The sequence below is a fragment of the Nematolebias whitei genome, chromosome 8 (genome assembly GCF_014905685.2).
Source record: "Nematolebias whitei isolate Nwh7 chromosome 8, NemWhi1, whole genome shotgun sequence".
Lineage (NCBI taxonomy): Eukaryota > Metazoa > Chordata > Actinopteri > Cyprinodontiformes > Rivulidae > Nematolebias > Nematolebias whitei.
This window is the reverse complement of record NC_056505.1, coordinates 31855236-31871958: the sequence shown is the minus strand read 5'-3', so window position 1 is coordinate 31871958 and position 16723 is coordinate 31855236. Positions and strand designations below refer to the sequence as shown.

General features: G+C 39.4%; 1 protein-coding gene across 1 annotated transcript in view; it reads right to left on the bottom strand.

The window, feature by feature from the left end:
* Positions 1-16723, bottom strand: part of dock5 (dedicator of cytokinesis 5) — a 61155-nt gene that overhangs the window by 42902 nt on the left and 1530 nt on the right. The window contains exons 2-8 of the mRNA XM_037680705.1: positions 4271-4354; positions 4019-4059; positions 3877-3932; positions 3524-3620; positions 3206-3354; positions 2943-3078; positions 2700-2857 (exon numbers count right to left, since the gene is read on the bottom strand). Of these exons, the coding sequence (XP_037536633.1) occupies positions 2700-2857; positions 2943-3078; positions 3206-3354; positions 3524-3620; positions 3877-3932; positions 4019-4059; positions 4271-4354 (721 nt within the window). The remainder of the gene's footprint in view (positions 1-2699; positions 2858-2942; positions 3079-3205; positions 3355-3523; positions 3621-3876; positions 3933-4018; positions 4060-4270; positions 4355-16723) is intronic.

Sequence of the window (16723 nt, the reverse complement as noted above, 5' to 3'; positions counted from 1 at the left end):
ATACACAGACCCTTTCCAAAAAATTTGAATATCATGGAAAAGTTGTTTAACTTCCATAATTCCATTCAAAAAGTTAATCTTTAACAGATGATAGATTCAGGGCCCATAATTTAAATAATTTTAAGTATTTATTTGTTTATTTTTACATAATTTGGGCTTCCAGCTCATGAAACCCAAAAAAACAGGATTTCAAAAAATGAAAATACTGTGAAGACATCAGTCTACACTACTCAGTTTTTGCAGAAAAAAAGAAATAAATTAGGATCACAGCAAATCAATCAAACAATGGTACTTCCAAAACGATATGTCAATCTTCAATACTTGGTTGAGGATCTCTTTGCCTTAATCACTGTCTCGATGTGACGTGTCATTGAGGCAGTCAGCCTGTGGATTGACTGGGAGTTATGGAAGCCCAGATTTCCTTGATGCTGTCAGCTCTTCTTTGTTGTTGGGTCTGGTGCCCCTCATGTTCCTCTTTAGAATACTCCATAGATTCTCAAGAGGGTTTAGGACCAGTGAGTTGTCTGGCCAGTCAAGCACTGTGGTATGGACATGAAACCAGGTTTTGGTGCTTCTGGCAGCATGGGCAGGGGCCAGGTCCTGCTGGAAGATGAAATCTGCATCTCCATACAGATCCTCAGCAGAAGGAATCATGAAGTCCTCTAAAATATTCTGGTGGACTGTTGCAGTGACCTTGGATTTAAGAAAGCAGAGTTTACCAACACCTGCACTGGACATTGCACACCAAATCATGACTGACTGTGGATATTTCACACCGGACCTCAAGCAGTATGGGCTCTGTTCCTCATCCTTCTTCCTTCAAACCCTTGGACCTTGATTTCCAAATGAAAAGCACACTTTACTTTCACCAGAAGAGAGGACCGAGGAACCAGACAGTTGTAGCCCATCTCCGTGAAAAACAAAACGCATGGAAGTGAGGGACTACTGTATATTGTTTTACTGTAAATGTTGAGTGTAAAAAAATAATAATAATTTACAAATAATATGAGCACCTATTTTATTATCTTAAATTCTAACTTTTGTGGCTCACGAGTACTTTAATACTGTACTGACAGTTTTGGTCTGCATATGAAAAAGTTTGGACACCCCTGCTCTAATCTCTGATAGTCTGTATTACAGATGAGAAAAAAGTGAATCTTAGGTCATACTCTTCTCAAATTGTTTCACACAGTTAAAATTCATAACTAAACAACTTGTTTGTTTTTAACCCTTATGTAGAAATAAGCACATTTGTAATTATTGCTTTCACTTTCTGAAAATCTCAGAAGTTTGAAGCAGTTTAGCTTGAAAAGTTTCGGTTTTTAAAAATACACAGTATTATGACTTTTTTTTTTCTTGTACAAGTTGATGCAGTTTCAAAAAGTCCAAATAAAAGCATTGTCAAAACCCAACAGGATTACAAAGAAAGTCATTCATCTGTGGCTCTTTTTTCCACACAGCACCTCTGAAGCCGGGCCTGATGTTGCACATCTGTATCGTGTGTTGAAGCACAGAGGTGGAACGGAAACACTGAACTTAATCCGCCACTGATTTACTTCTGAGACAGCAAACAGGAGAACACCGAGACAAACTGGAGAGAGTGACAACGCTGTTGTCATCCAGCTAATTCAAGAGGGTCAGATTTTAGTGTGAAAGCACTTCTTGGTCTCATATTTCTTTAAACCCTGGGAGTCCATTCCCGTGTGTTTCCTTTAGATTTTTAAAGAAAATGTTAAAAACTGTTGCTTATATGAGCAAATTATATAACTGGTGGGGGTTCAACATGTCTACTTCCGTTAATGAATGATTCAACAATAAATATGAATTTTCCATCTCCAACAGAGAAACACATTTATGGATCGACTCAATAAGTCATATGATGCAAAGCACAACAAATAAAAGAAGTAACTTTTAGAGAATAATTGGCTAGGTTTTTTTCTGAAGTTAGGTGAAATATGTCCTGATGCTGCTCAATAATCCAGGTAGATGAATCTAACAAGGTTTAGTCAGGTCCTCTGCACGGATACTTCTTTGTTGAAACGTTTCGTCTTTTATCCGCTTGCTTCTTCAGCCTGAGGCGCTGAAGCATCTTCTCAGCATCAAGCATATCAATTATAATAGTCTAGCATTATCAAGCATCTTCATCAAGAAGTATTTTGGATAAAAGATGAAACGTCTCAACAAAGAATCAGTCCAGAGGACTTGACTTAAGCTTGTTAGATTAAGTGAAATATGTATCTCCTGTAGATTATTTGCAAAAGAAAAGAACGTCACTCCCCAAAGCAAATCATAAATGCTCTTATAAGAACCTTTTCTAACTTATTGGGGCCCACAAAAATTATAACATTGTGACATTTGTAAAGATTTTAAGTTGGCAATGACTTTGGACACCTAATAATAGTAGTGGTAGATTTGGTTTAACAGCAGCTGTGGCTATTTCGTGCAACACGGTGTAATAAACAATGCACATATTCTTACATCCATTATAATATGTACTGTATGTAATTTTAATGTATGTATTTGATGTAGTCTAGTAGTTAATAAAAACGATTCACTATATGGTGAGCTATTCTTTTGATCGAAAGCTGAAAAGGTTTTTCAACAATTAAACTTTTTTTGTTTATATTTGAAGGGGCAAATGTCTGGAACTTGTGTCTTATAATTTCACATTACTATCTTCTTATCTTGTGCTTGCAGACCTGATGAATTCCGACTGGTCCGGGTCATACAGAGACATGAGCAGCTCAGCATCTTCTCCGATGTTGCACACAAAGTTTTTGAGGCTCATGAGGAGACTGTATGTATGCACCGAGCTGAACAGGGTCTGACGCCTCATTTCCAGGTTTTGAAGTCGTGTCTGCTTGAACAAAAGTCAGTGAAGAGAAGATCGACAACAGAAAACAAGTGACGGACGGCATTGAACACATCATGAAGAATCATGCCTTCTCTTCCTGTATCCTGTCGTCAACGCTACGGGAGGCCGTCTCATGCGCCCGAAACAGACTGACGGTGCTGGTCCGGTCAGGATCCAGAGTATTACCTGCTTCATCTCGCACCACCAGGTCCAACCCTAATATCCTGAGCAGCACACACGATCAGACAGCATCAAGTGAAAAAAGCAATCCCAGAGATGTAAGTCAAGCACATAAAATTTTACAAGCATGTTTACAATAGCGAGTATTTCATTGCAGAGCAGGACTCCTACCTGTTCCCATAATCAATCTTTGCTGTGACTTTCTTTTTCAGTTCCACAAGGTCGTCCTTTGGTAGCGTTCCTGACACTATCTGAGATCGATATTCGATGAGGCTGTAGGCCATCTGCCGCACACTCCTGAACTGGGGTATCTTGTTCGCCTGTCAGATAAACACACTTTGTTGTAAATAATTCTTCCTTCCGAGGAATGAACAGCGAGGCAGCTTTTTAACAAAAAAGTAGATGAAATAAGTATCTCAGCAGTGAGAGGTGTGCAGAACTGAGTGGACTGGCAACAGTAGTAAATCCAGAGAAGTAATCTACACGTACCACGTAGAGCTCGTGCCATATCTGCACCCATTCCCTCAGGGTAGCCCCTATCTCCTGCACAAGGGGTAAATCTGCTGGAATAATTGTTTCCTGTTGGCTACAAGCCCAAAGAAGAGAGGAGTAATGAGATATTGGGAAAAGTGGCTCATCGCTCACAGATCATGCTATATAATCTGGAAGTGCGTTTCTATACTTTGGAAATAGTTGGATGGTTGCCCCACACTGCCAAAAAACAGCATTACTGAATTCTTACTTATAATTACAAGTGTAGCACAATGTTATTGGCAAATGGCAAACCAAAAGCAAAGTGGATTATCATCCAGAATGAAATGTATACTGAGATGTGATCTCACCCTGTTCCCTCAACCGTGGCCTCCTTTAAGTGGATGTAGGAAGCTGGGAAAATGCCCTGAGGAAACAATCAAGAAGTCTCAGTACATACATACACATCATAGCATATGTTATAGCAAAATAAATCTCAAGTGATGCTCATACCTTCTGCGATTTCTTTCTGAGCGTGTAGCCCCTATACCAGCCTGAGGATATAAAAAGATAAGTGGGAAAAGGCAGAGAGGATAAAGAGAACTGGACAAGATTGGAGTGACGACAAGGAGGTGGACATTTTACATTATTATGCACAGCACACCGTGCGCCAGTTAGCTCAACATCTTATTTAAGCTGCTGTGTCGGCGTGCTTTGGAGAAGACAAGGGGGATGTGCCGCGGCCTGTCGTGTTCTCAAACTCACCTTCCAATTTCTCAAGTATGTGCACCGTGTCCCCCACCTGTAGACACAGCTCCTGCACGCCACGGGGATCATAATTGTAGATTGCTGGGGAACAAAGCAAAGAAGCGGTCACTTTATATAGAGAAGCAACAACAAAAATTTAGGGAAAAATGCTAGTAAGCTGACAGTTTTGACTGACAAGCTTTGTTCCCTCTCAAGAACCACTGGATTAAAGAAAGAAATCCCTCCTCAATCACTTTCGGCACAGAGGAGCGGGTCTGTTTGTGAAAAAAAAAGTTCTGCTTGAAAGGTTTGCAGTTCCTCCCAGGAAAATGAAGCCAATTCACCCTTGTCGTAGCAGGATTTAAACCCGCACCAGAGAGGATCCGGAGCTTTGATTTATTCTTCGTCTCACTGCTGTTTCAAACAGCAGCCCGAGAGTTTGTGCAGCAAGCACACGTGAGTCAAACCTCAAAAGCATTTTGACTATTTTTAATTGAATCTGCTGCCTTGAGGCTGTGTTTAAAGCACCTCTGCAGGGACTGTGCTGGAGCAGGTAGCTGCACAGGTGAGCTACACGCCCGATGGCACTTCAGCCTCAGTCATCACACAAGTGTGGACTTAGATCAATAGCTATGCTCCAGCCAAGTGGCACACCTGAGCCGTCCTTGTGCAGTTTCCATTTAACCTACAGGCTTCACTAAAGCAACACCTACTTTTGGCTTTTTAACGTCGACATTTATGGGAGGGAACGTTCATACCACATGTGTGAGCACAAACATACATACACAAACCAAACCAGAAAGATGTTGCAAAAGAAAAACCTTGGCAAACAATACTGTAGCAAAGGTCTTTGTCATGACTTGAGAGAGCTGCAACAGCACACACAGCCACTCATTTTGGCAGAAAGATAGAGAAACTATGAGCAGAGCTCTGCCCTGACTTGCATGGTGATAATGCTCGTTACTGCAGGCCAGATTTCACAGCGTGCTTGAACGGGCTCAGCTCATAACAGCTCAGTCGGAATATGAATATCTTGACAGGTCACTAAATGTGAGCAACTACACATTTGTGTCGATGACTCCTTCATCAGAAGATCCCTCCAAAATCTTCCTCAAACGCATGGAAAATCATCTCCATACAGAATCAGTGTTTGGGTTAGCTCATGAGCTGTTAGATATCAGGATACACTGAGGATGCTGCTATGGTATGATGACCTAATTACATTCATCCAAGGTGCCTGCAGTCATCTGTGTACGTGCCCACAGTTAAGTTTAATTTGGTGAATCGTGAGATTCTTTCTAGAGTCGTTGAGGAAAAAAAAAAAACTCCTGCAAATTAAACTAATAACCTTTTGTCTTGTTTTCTCATTCGTAATTTAAAGAGATGCATGTCGGAAAGGATTCTCTCAAATCCAGACAATCGCATGAATCACCAGGATATCACACTGAAATAAGCAGCAACTGCCTTCAGTCATGCCAGGAGTGACAATAGGCCATTCACCAACTTGACACGGCGTCTGGGCCTGGTGACAGCAAGACGCTGAGCCGGTGGGCGGAGCCACCATGAAGACGATTCGACGCTACACACTTTTAACTTAAAGGTGTCCCAGCTCGTCTGTGCCACTCTGAGAGATGCACTCGCCTTTTCAGACTTCAACTGCAGAGCTTGCAGCCGCTCGTGTAAACTTTAGCAAAGCTCTATTGGCTCAAATTCAGATTCGTGCGCATACTAATGTTACATCAAAGTCAGCCTGATTCACTCTAAATGATTTAGCATAAAAGTAGATTAGGCAACAATTAAAGAACACCAGAGCTGAGCAATCTGAGCAGCAGCTGGCAGCTCATCAACGCTAACACAATGCAATGAGAATCTACCGGTAATGTCTGTTCAGTGGAAAATAGTGACAAATACCATGTGTTTTTTTTAAGCTAGGAACTTGAGAAAACTAACAAAAAATATATAACATGAAAAATCTCATCTGAACTAATGCAAAATACAAGAAAATTGCAAATATTTTTTATTCAGACTATTTTCCATCTCATTCTCAGCTTGAAAAACCTCTAATATGAAACGGGAAAAATACAATAAAAGTCAGTAATGAGGTAGGCCACGCTGCAGCTGCAGTCTGATGTAACAAAAAGCTAGCAGACATCATTTTCTTTTTAACCAAGCCAAGTTCATTTAGACTGAGCCAAATGTTCAGACTTAACTACAAACCAATAAAAATCATCTCACTGAAAAGAGCAGAAGTTTACATATACTGGCACCAGATTATAATGAATAAATTGGTGCCAGTTACTGAGATTTTTTTTTTTTAATAAAACAAGGCTCTTAAAACAGGCTGCTCCCTGTGTTGTCATTTAAGCGGTGCTGAATGAGTCAACGTGACCAGAAGTTAACCAGCTGAAGAGGAACACGTTGACTGCAAAAACAGAACGACCGACTGCAGTGAAAAGTAATTTAACAAAATTAGTCAACAAACTTTGTAGGGATAGTTGAGAAGAATGGCTGCAATGTGATTATAAAACTATTTTCAATGCATTTGGATTATCCAAACCTTAAAGGAATATTTTACATAAAAAACACAGATTTATATATTTTGATGCTTGATAAGAAGTGCACCGTTTAATGCATTAAAAAAAAACTAAACTAATCACAAGCTGCTGATTAACAGTTAGCATAGATGCTAACTTCATATTGAAAATGCCACTGAGAAGCTAACATGTCACTAAAATGTATACGCAAATCAAAAATTTCAAAGTCGTCACTAAAACAGTCCTGTTTTGAAAACAATAATATTAACAGAAGTGATTTTTGGGTTGGGCAAAGAAAAGATGAAAAACGATGTGAGCCCAGACAGTTTTAGTTGATCATTTTAAAGTTACAAATGCTCATTCATAAAATTGTGCACCACACACTATGGCTATTTCCTGTCTGCGTTCATCTCTATTGTTTTGGTCCTTTGCAACTTTTACAAATTAGTTGTATCAGTATTTTATCTTGTGAGAGTGACATGAAATGTTGTCACATGTCCGAATGACTGCAGAGCACAACTGAAACTATATGAACACTGTTTGGACTAAGTGTATTTCCACAAACCAGAAGTAAGCATGATACTACTGTCTCTAGACTGCAATGCATTGCAAAGTTTGGATTTTGAGCATGAGCATTATTAACTGTAAACAGTTCAGTGCCACATGTTTCTACTACAGGAAGCTACGGTAACCCTACTTGGACAAACAGCACCGCACTGCAGCTGCTGAGCGTCTTAAAGTGGCAGCACATTTGAAAATCAATTCAGAATCTTGCATCTAGATTTGACCCCACAACCCTAAATATTTCTTCTGGGGAATATAAAAAACACATTACTGAAAACTCAAAGCAATTTATGTATTTTCTTTTTACATAAATGTTTCAAAAAAACTTTAAAACTCAAGTTGTTTTTATAGGGGGGAGAAATCTGCTCTGGTCTTGGTCTTTCCCTGACTTGCTGTTAACCTGTCAGTCCAGCCAGAATTAATCAAAGCGCTATCTAGAACAGGTAAGATATTAACTGTTCCTTCCACGATACCTGCACAAAAGATCTGAACTCACCCGTTAACTTTTGATGGGCGTTTTTATTTGTAGTCCAAAGAACATTATCTAATAAGGTTAGTAGGATTTTCTACAAATTTATTTATTATTGCAGTTTCCTTTTATTTTGTACTGTTTTTTTAATATGTTATATCAGATGTCATGTAATAAAGTGCTTCATGTGTGACCACTAAAGAGCACTAAGAAGGAAGGGCTTTTCCAATGGGTAAACATGCATGTTTTTGCTTGAGCCAACTCTTCCCCAGCAGGGTGTCTAAAATCCTTGTGTTTGACACTTTCTGCCTGGACAGCCAGAGATGATGATGATACTGTATGTGGCTCCGAAAACTGTGTTCTAGCTAATAAGTCCTTATAAGCCTCCAATAAATCAGAGAGTTAACTTTAAAGTTCAGAGCTAATAGTGCAAAAAGGAACTAAATTAGATCAGCATGAGCTTTATCTCTTAATTCAGGTTCAAACCCCTACTTCGACATTAGTGGAGAGAAGATTACAAAATTTAAAGGGGGAGGGGGAGGGGGGAACTGTGGCAGGATGCGAGTGAATTAAAATAATTCATCTAATTTTAGCTTATAAAAGCCTCGACTGACCCTCGATCAGGTCAGACCATCAAAACAGGGAGCAGGGACAGCAATTATCTCTGAATCACCACCTGCAATCAGGTTTGACTCTGCAAGGAGAGCGATCACAGATGTGATTTATGGATAAGATGATAATCTCCAGAGCCACAGAAACCTTTTGTTAACAGCATGCCAAGTAAGAAAATACGTGTGTGGAAAACAATTCTAAAAGTCTACCGGTACATGACTTTAACCAAACTGAATGTAAACGTGTTTTATATTAGGTGAAAGAGTGGGGAACGTACATTTAATCTAACCCCAGTGGTAATAACAATCCCTTTAACAGTTTCAACAGCTGTTTCATGAAAACTGATCAGAAAGGATACCTCTCACCCCCCCACCTTTCATGTCAAGAGTTACACTAAGATCAACTAATTAGAAAAAACATTATGCACAAACTTGAGCATGTTCGTAAGACGTCACGGTCAGAATAGTAATTTTTTTTTTCCGGCTGCAGTGCTCCCTGCTTCAGGCGTCGCCAACTCGCATGAAAGATTTGTCAATTGTTTTCCGCCAGATGTCCTTCCTGAAGCAACCTCACGATTACAAGACCGCGGCACTGCCCACCACGCTACCACAGCCCCAAGACGTCACGGTCAAGATGTAAGCTCCACGTGCTTGTGATGCATTTTGTACCCGTAAAATATTTATACACACTGTCAGTTTGTTGGATAAAAATATCCTCTATTCACCTCACTTACTCAAAGAGGCCATATTCAATGACATAAGATTTTTAACTGGTTTTACTTGCACGGGCAGACTCTCACAGCAGGTCACACTGATGTCAGTTTTACATGCATGGAGACAGTTACGAGAAGCTGCCACCGCCAGTGTGCGAGGTTTGTTTTTATACACTTATCAGCTCGTGGCTCACATGCAGACTGGTCCAGCTGCACATTCATTCAACCTTTATTTAAACCGGTTAGTCTCATTGAGCCTTGAGGACTCATTTACAAGAGAGACCTGGTTTTAACAAAGAGTGATGACAACAAAGACAACATGCAGGATCAAATCCGCTCTCCCTGAGAGAAGAACTTGTAACTCAAACACATGGTTCATGGGCGGTTAATATTCTCAGCTATATTGTAAAAACATCCATAAACCTTGACCAACGTTCCCTTGCACAATGTACTCTCTCTTTACTTAGAAACTCTTACTGGTGGTGATCTGTCCAGGATGTACCCAGAGTCGGGCTTCTGTGTGAACAACAGGACAAAGTGGGTACAGAAAATGAATATTTGAATAAATTCTTAAAGGCATTCCTCCTGGCTGTTTAAATGTCATGACATGTTTATCTACTTTGGTAAGACAGCTTCTCTGTGTTAGCCTTGACTTTACATCTTGTGTACAAAATAAATTTGTTCCATTTAGTTTGAAAAGCCAGACGAAAAAAAAAAGACTAATTAGATTTCTCAGAAAAAAACCAAACTAAATAAGTTTTATGTTTGAAATGAAAATGCTGTTGAGCGCACATTTTGTCTAAAACAGTAATTATCCCTTCAGACATCTTTGGTTTGAGTTCTTAACTACATATACTTAAAAAACTGTCAGGCTCACAAAAGCTGCTGTTTGCAAAGGATCCATTATCTGTGCCACAACGGGAGGATTTATTTACTCACAAGCAAACAACAGGTGATAAATTAGTGATTTCAAATAGCAGCGTGTCAGTTCTGACACGGCGGTCAACCTCACAGAAGTTCCACATTTATCGTGAGACGTCCCACATGTAAATAAAATTAAAGGCCTAGAGTTCCTAGAATGAATGCTTGAAACGCTGCTGCCTTTCATGCCAAAGTTTTGAACTAAAACCATCTAAAAGTAAAGTTAAGTAGAGAAAACATAGAGTGATGACACGTTTCAGGAGCGCAGGTTTTCACTGTTTATTTTTGGAAGAAAAAAAAGGAAAATAAAATCGGTGCTAATTTTATTAACATAATTATAGAGGATTATTTTTAGAGGAACCCCCCTCATCGCCTCTGATGTGTGTCCCATCGGTGTATGAATGTGATCTAAAGCTCTGATTAGTCTCTTTATAATGATTTGTTCAATTAGCTTTGTATAGATCTGTTAGAGTGCTGTATGAATGGGTAAATGAGAACACGGATTGTGTTGTAAAGCGCTTTGAGTATCTTGATAAGATATGAAAAGGCGATATATAAGTACAGTCCATTTACCATATTTTGGGGTTGAACATTGCCAAATGCTAAAATTTAATTAAATATTGACTAAATATGGGCTAAAACCTTTGTAAATATCAACATTTGGTTTCATATAATAGCTGGTGTTATTTTGCCAGGGTTTGTTTAAAAAAAAAACACAAGTACCATATTTTCCGTCCTACAAGTTGTAGTTTTCTGCATAATTTTCATGCCCTTAATTTAATGTATACGACTTATAGGTTAAAGCAACATATTTAAGGATTTTTTTCCCATATTTATAAATTTATTTATAATTTTTTTTTGCTGAGATATGACGGTTTTCATTCATTCTGACTGAAAAAAGAGCAGTACCACTGTCAGCCGCGTGATGGCAGCAGAGAAGTAGTAGCAGTAAGGCATGCCGTTGTATCATGTAATAGGTAAACATGGCTATAATGACAAATTCAAGAAAGTTCCAAGACAAAAACAACTGGACTTTATTTATTATACTATATACTTTGTTTTTTCTTGAACTTTTTTGAATTTACCATGTCCTGGATGACTGAGAATCTTCACCACCCATTAATGACACAATCGGCCTGCCATAGCCTCCCCACCTTTGTTCTGCTCACTGCTTGGACCTACTGTCAAACATGCTGCACCGCCCCTGCGAAATGCAGTTAATTTGACCATTGAATTGCATTTATTAAGTAAAAGTTAGACAGAGACACACCTTTGCTATAATTTCAAGCAAACAAATAATTGTTTAGGTGGTTTACTTGTTAAATTTCAAAGAAACGAGACGTTTCTCCTTCCTTTCTTCCTTCCTCTGCACTCTCCCAGGAGCACCGAGGCAGCGAATACTTTTGAAATACAGCTGATTTGACCATCAAAGTGCATTTATTAAGCAATGGTTGGAATGAGACACACATTTACTATAATTTCAAGCAAACAAATCATTGTTTTTAGGCGTTTATCTTGTTAAATTTGCACAGCGACTCGTCACGTGCACGCATTTACTTCCGCGTATCGGCTTTTGAAATACAGCTGATTTGATCATCAAAGTGCAATTATTAAGAAAAGTTAGACTGAGACACACATTTACTATAATTTTGATCAAACAAATAATCGTTTTTAAGTATTAATCTTGTTAAATTCTTGTTAAAGTCCTCCTGCGCACGCTCCCGCGGCCACCATTTGGCAGCCCATCGATTTTTGGCACAACACCGGCCCATATTTCCAGGTTGTCAGCGGTGACGCATAATAGATGCGATGTATACAGCGAAGCGACATATTTATGGATTTTTACACTTTATTAGACAAATACGGACTGATGCGACTTATAGGGCAGTGCGACGCGTACAGCGGAAAATACGGTAAATAAAAAAACTTTGAGCTTACAGCAAGATCAATGCTTAAAACTTTGACATACAAAGCGTCGGGCGATAAGCACTCCTTCAAAGAATGTTAGTTTCAATTAATTAATGTGACAAGAGAGTTTCATTACACTTTTACTGAAGATTTCCAGGAAAAACAAGAGGAAAAAGTGTATAAAAAGTGAAGGTCTTTTGAGTTATTTTGTCACAAATATCATTATTGTAACATTTGTTGAGCCTTCCAAGGTTATATGGCACACTTCTGCTGCAATGTACATAAAAATAGGTCCTTTAATGTTTGATGTGCAGATGGTTTTGACTCATGACCAGAATGAGACACGTTTGAGCTTCACTTGCCATCACTTGTGACAAACTGATCAGACTTAAAATGAAAGTCCAGTTTCAGAATATTAAAATACAAACAGGGTGACAGAAGGCATGCTCTGCTGAGGTGGGTTTTTACTGAAGCTGGAGGACGTGAGTTTTTAGAGCTATCAAAATCAATCTGAATAAAAATTCAAACATGTTGAAGCATAGTCAGGAGCCTGCAAAAAAAAAAAAAAATAAATCCTCTGCCATCTTTCACTTGTATCTGCGGTATTTGAATAAAAAGCGATTACAAACTGAAAACAGGCTTTGGATGCCCAGCTGTTTTTTAGTCACGCATAGAGCTGTCAGATGTTTGATACATGAACTGATCCTGAAATATGAAATAACAAGCAGAAGACCATTCTCATACGTTATCTGATTTATTTCATCTGATATCATAAAACACACAAAACCATCTGAACGCCTGGTCAGAAATCAGTTTCCCAAGAAACATCAGGGGCAAAGTCCTGTTCAGCTGGATTTTAATTGTACGGATCCTCCGTCTAAAAAACCCTGGAGATTCTTATTTTAAGACTTTGAACAGAAAAGCTGCTGGAAGTTTGCAGAAAATATCACTATAATGGATGTTTTAGAGTTTTACACAGCAAACTAAAAGAAACATTTTTGTGTTGTTTGTACTTAACTAGAAGACAAAGTGATGAAAAGTGAAACGTTTTCCCTGACCTTGATGACTGAGATGATGCATGCTGAGTCTTGACGAATGAGAAATTATTTTGCACAATGTCAATTACGATTCGCAGAAAGATGATCAGAATCAGCAGAACTGACATTCCACAAAATCAGAAGTTAAATCTGGGCAACAAAACACATGTAAGATTTCTAGACTTTTCTTATAGATTTAAGACACTTCTCCAACCACACTGAAGATTGTTCTTCTCAAAATCTTCTCTCCATCTTTTTTTTACTGCAGCTACAGTATCATTGAACTCACTGCTTGAGGGACAAAAAACCTTCTTTGTTTAGTCCCAATTTTTTTTATTATTATTTTCTCAGAGAGTCATAGGGACACTAATCTGTGGAAATGAAGTTAAATGACAAAAAATAGACAGAAACATTATCATCTGTCACCGAATGTGAAACGTGGGTGATAATACTTTTACCTGTGCCTGTCCATTAGAAAATTTTCTCAAGAACTGCTTGACAAATTTTAATAAAACTCCCAGAAAGTAACTATAGCTAGTAGTGGTGGAACGGTACATGTGGGTGTATTGAACCATTTCGGTGCGGCACGTTCGGTTCGGTCCACGTGCGTACCATTTCGGTTATTTTTTTCCCTCATTAAATGTTAATAATGAGAGATTATGCGCTGTGGAACTAAAATTCCTACGCATGTTTCAGCACGGCACTATTATCTTGCAGCACGCGTAGCGTTAGCAGCCTAGCAGGCAACGAACAAGCCATCTCGTTGTGGTCTCCTGTTGGGGCTTTCTTGTTAAAAGACAAGTGAACAAATCCAAAGCTGTGTGTCGACGTTGTTGCACGGAGAGTGGATCTGCAGCAGCAACACGTCGAACTTGTTAACGCTCTTGAAACAACATCATCCGAATGTGAACGTAGTTTGTTTCAAAGACCGATAACCGCAGCATTTAAACAACCTTTATCAGGTAATTCAGATCGGTCCAAAGCAATAACACAAGCTGTAGGAGTTTTTAAAGCTCTGGATCTACGTCCGTATTCTGTTGTTGAAGCGCCGACTTTAAGCATATGATTAAAGACTTGAGCCCCGCAGCCTACGACATCCATCACGTCAACACTTCAGCCAAAAAGTTGTAGCAGCACTTTATGAAAAAGCTAAAACTGATATTGTCAACAAACCCTGGACCAGATTTAAAGCCCTGCCCTGATGATGAGCGAGAGAGAATATTCAACCACCTCATATGATGACCGTGCAACAAGAGGTATTGTTATTGTATTATTGCCATCTAATTAACTTTGTTAATTTAAAATTATAATCTTATTAACTCCATTTTTTTATATCTCTGTGTTGTTTGCAGTCTGAGGATGACAGCAGCTGAGTCTTCTTCATCCACCAGGTCACCTCCAGCTAAGAAGTCTGTTATGACTGAACTTGTTTACTTGGCATATTTTCAAAATAAACAAGTCAATAAGTCTTTATTTTGGCCTTTTATGTACCGAAAATTCACCGAACCAAGCCCTCCTTGAAACTGAACCGAACCGAAATGTGATTTTAGTGCACCGCTACACCCCTAATAGCTACAACTACATTACTATTTGGAGACAGTCTGGTTCAAGTTGGTCACCACAAACAACTGGCCTTCAAAAACACAAAAAATGGCTATAACCCAGTCAAATTTTACAGACAGTGTTCTACACTTTGGTGTGGTAGTGGCTGAGAGTACTTCAGAACACACTCTGTGACATGAGACTGTGCAAAACAGTATTTTCAAGGTTTGAGCAAAACAACTTTAATTCCATCATTTCTCAACATAAGATGATCTGTTTCAATCCAGGTGATCTGCACACACTCCTGACATGCAAGGGCTTGATTTTGATGCATTTCCTACCAAAACATTTTCTTTAAACTCCACAAATCTAGCAGGAATCTTGTTTTTTCACGTGTGCGGCACAACAGTCTGCACAGAACTGCAACAAATAGGCAGCTCTAACCATGAGCTCATGCTTGCAGCATCAGTCTCTGCGGTGTAAACAGGTGGACTGTACAGTTGTGAAATGTTTGCAGAGGAACTGGGTGTGTTGCGTGGTGACGAACATCTAGCTCCAGGCATGGATGAGGAGCAAAACCAGTAAATCTGGTGGACCTGTTTCTTTACTGGACCGCAGCTCCATATTTATCTCTGCCACAGACCTGAAGCTCCCGATGAGGTGACATCACCTGAGGTGATTCATGAGTCCTCACAGAGCTCCTTCTGTCAGCGCACACGTATCATCCAAGTCCATCTGATGGTTCCAAAGAGCCTCCAGTGGAGCACTTCTTTTCAGGATGTAAAATTAGAAATCTATCCGATTATGATTTTGTCACACATCCACCATAAAGGATTTAAGCTTCACATTATCAACAATTCCCCGTTAGCAAGCGTGATACGACTGATGCTATCAGAAATCTGAAACACTCTTCTGTCGCACATAAATGTAGCTGCCTGTACTCGGGCTCAGTGGAGGTTAGCTAATCGGATTAAAAATGTAAGTCCTTGTGCAGGGTCCTATGGCATTTTAAGGATTAAGTGCAGTGTCGGTGACTTCTGCTCCATTTCTGAGGTGAACAGCAGGAGGAGGACACGATCACCCAAGCAACACAGCGCCATCGACGGTTTGGAACGCCATACTGAGATCTATACGGATTATCGTGGGAGAAATCCTCACCATCAGCAGCTGGATCAAGGTCACAACAACCGGGAGGCGAGACGGTCCGTGTCGCGCAGCTTCACCTGAGCTTCAAATATTTTGAGTGGCAACAGAGGCACGCTGTGCTCAAAACGTCAAGGTCAGAGGTTGGTCAGGGGAGAGTACGGACCCATTCCTGCTCCACAGAAAGTGTACACTGAATATTTTCAGAGTTTATCAAAAGACAACGGCAGACAATAAAGTTTTAGTGAGTGTCTGTTAACAAAATATCTCATGTTGAATTTACAAAACACAAGAGAAAGCTATAAATGGAACGTCAACTGTACAGATGTTGATTTAAAACTTAGTGGGGTTGTAGCTGAGACCGAGCACTAACATACTGAGCAAGAACTTTGTTATTCATGAATATTTGGAGCCAACCACTGTTAGCAAAATATCCCATTAACCCCTGGATGGATTTTCATGAAACATTTAGTATATAATTACTGGATGTATATCTTCAACTTGTTTGTTATTGGAGCCAACCCAATTCAAGATGGCCACCACAGCCTATTACATTAGGAAACACTAAATTGGCCATAATTGAATCAGCTTCACAAATGTGCTCAAATGTGCTGTTAGTAGCTGAGTCATGCACGACAAACGTTATTGCGCAGGATTTTGTGTAAAACTTCCCCTTAACTGTTGGGAGTCAACCTTGTCTGTGTGTTAGCAAAGTTTCTCATGAACTACCACACAGATTTTAGGGAAACTTGTAGAAAGTAATCATCGATTAAACAACTGCAGCTGATTCACGTCTGGAGTCAATCCAATGCAAGGTGTCCTCTGCAGCCAATCGACAAGTGCCAACACAAAAATGGCTCTAACTCGGTCAGTTCGACAGATCTGGAGCTAAATGTTGTAGTAGCTGAGAGTCATTCAAAACAGCATGACATCTTGAAAAAAGTTTACTATCGGACAGCGGCCATTCCATCAAAACAACACCAATATACTGTAAAAGCACTGTTATATACATATATATATACATATATA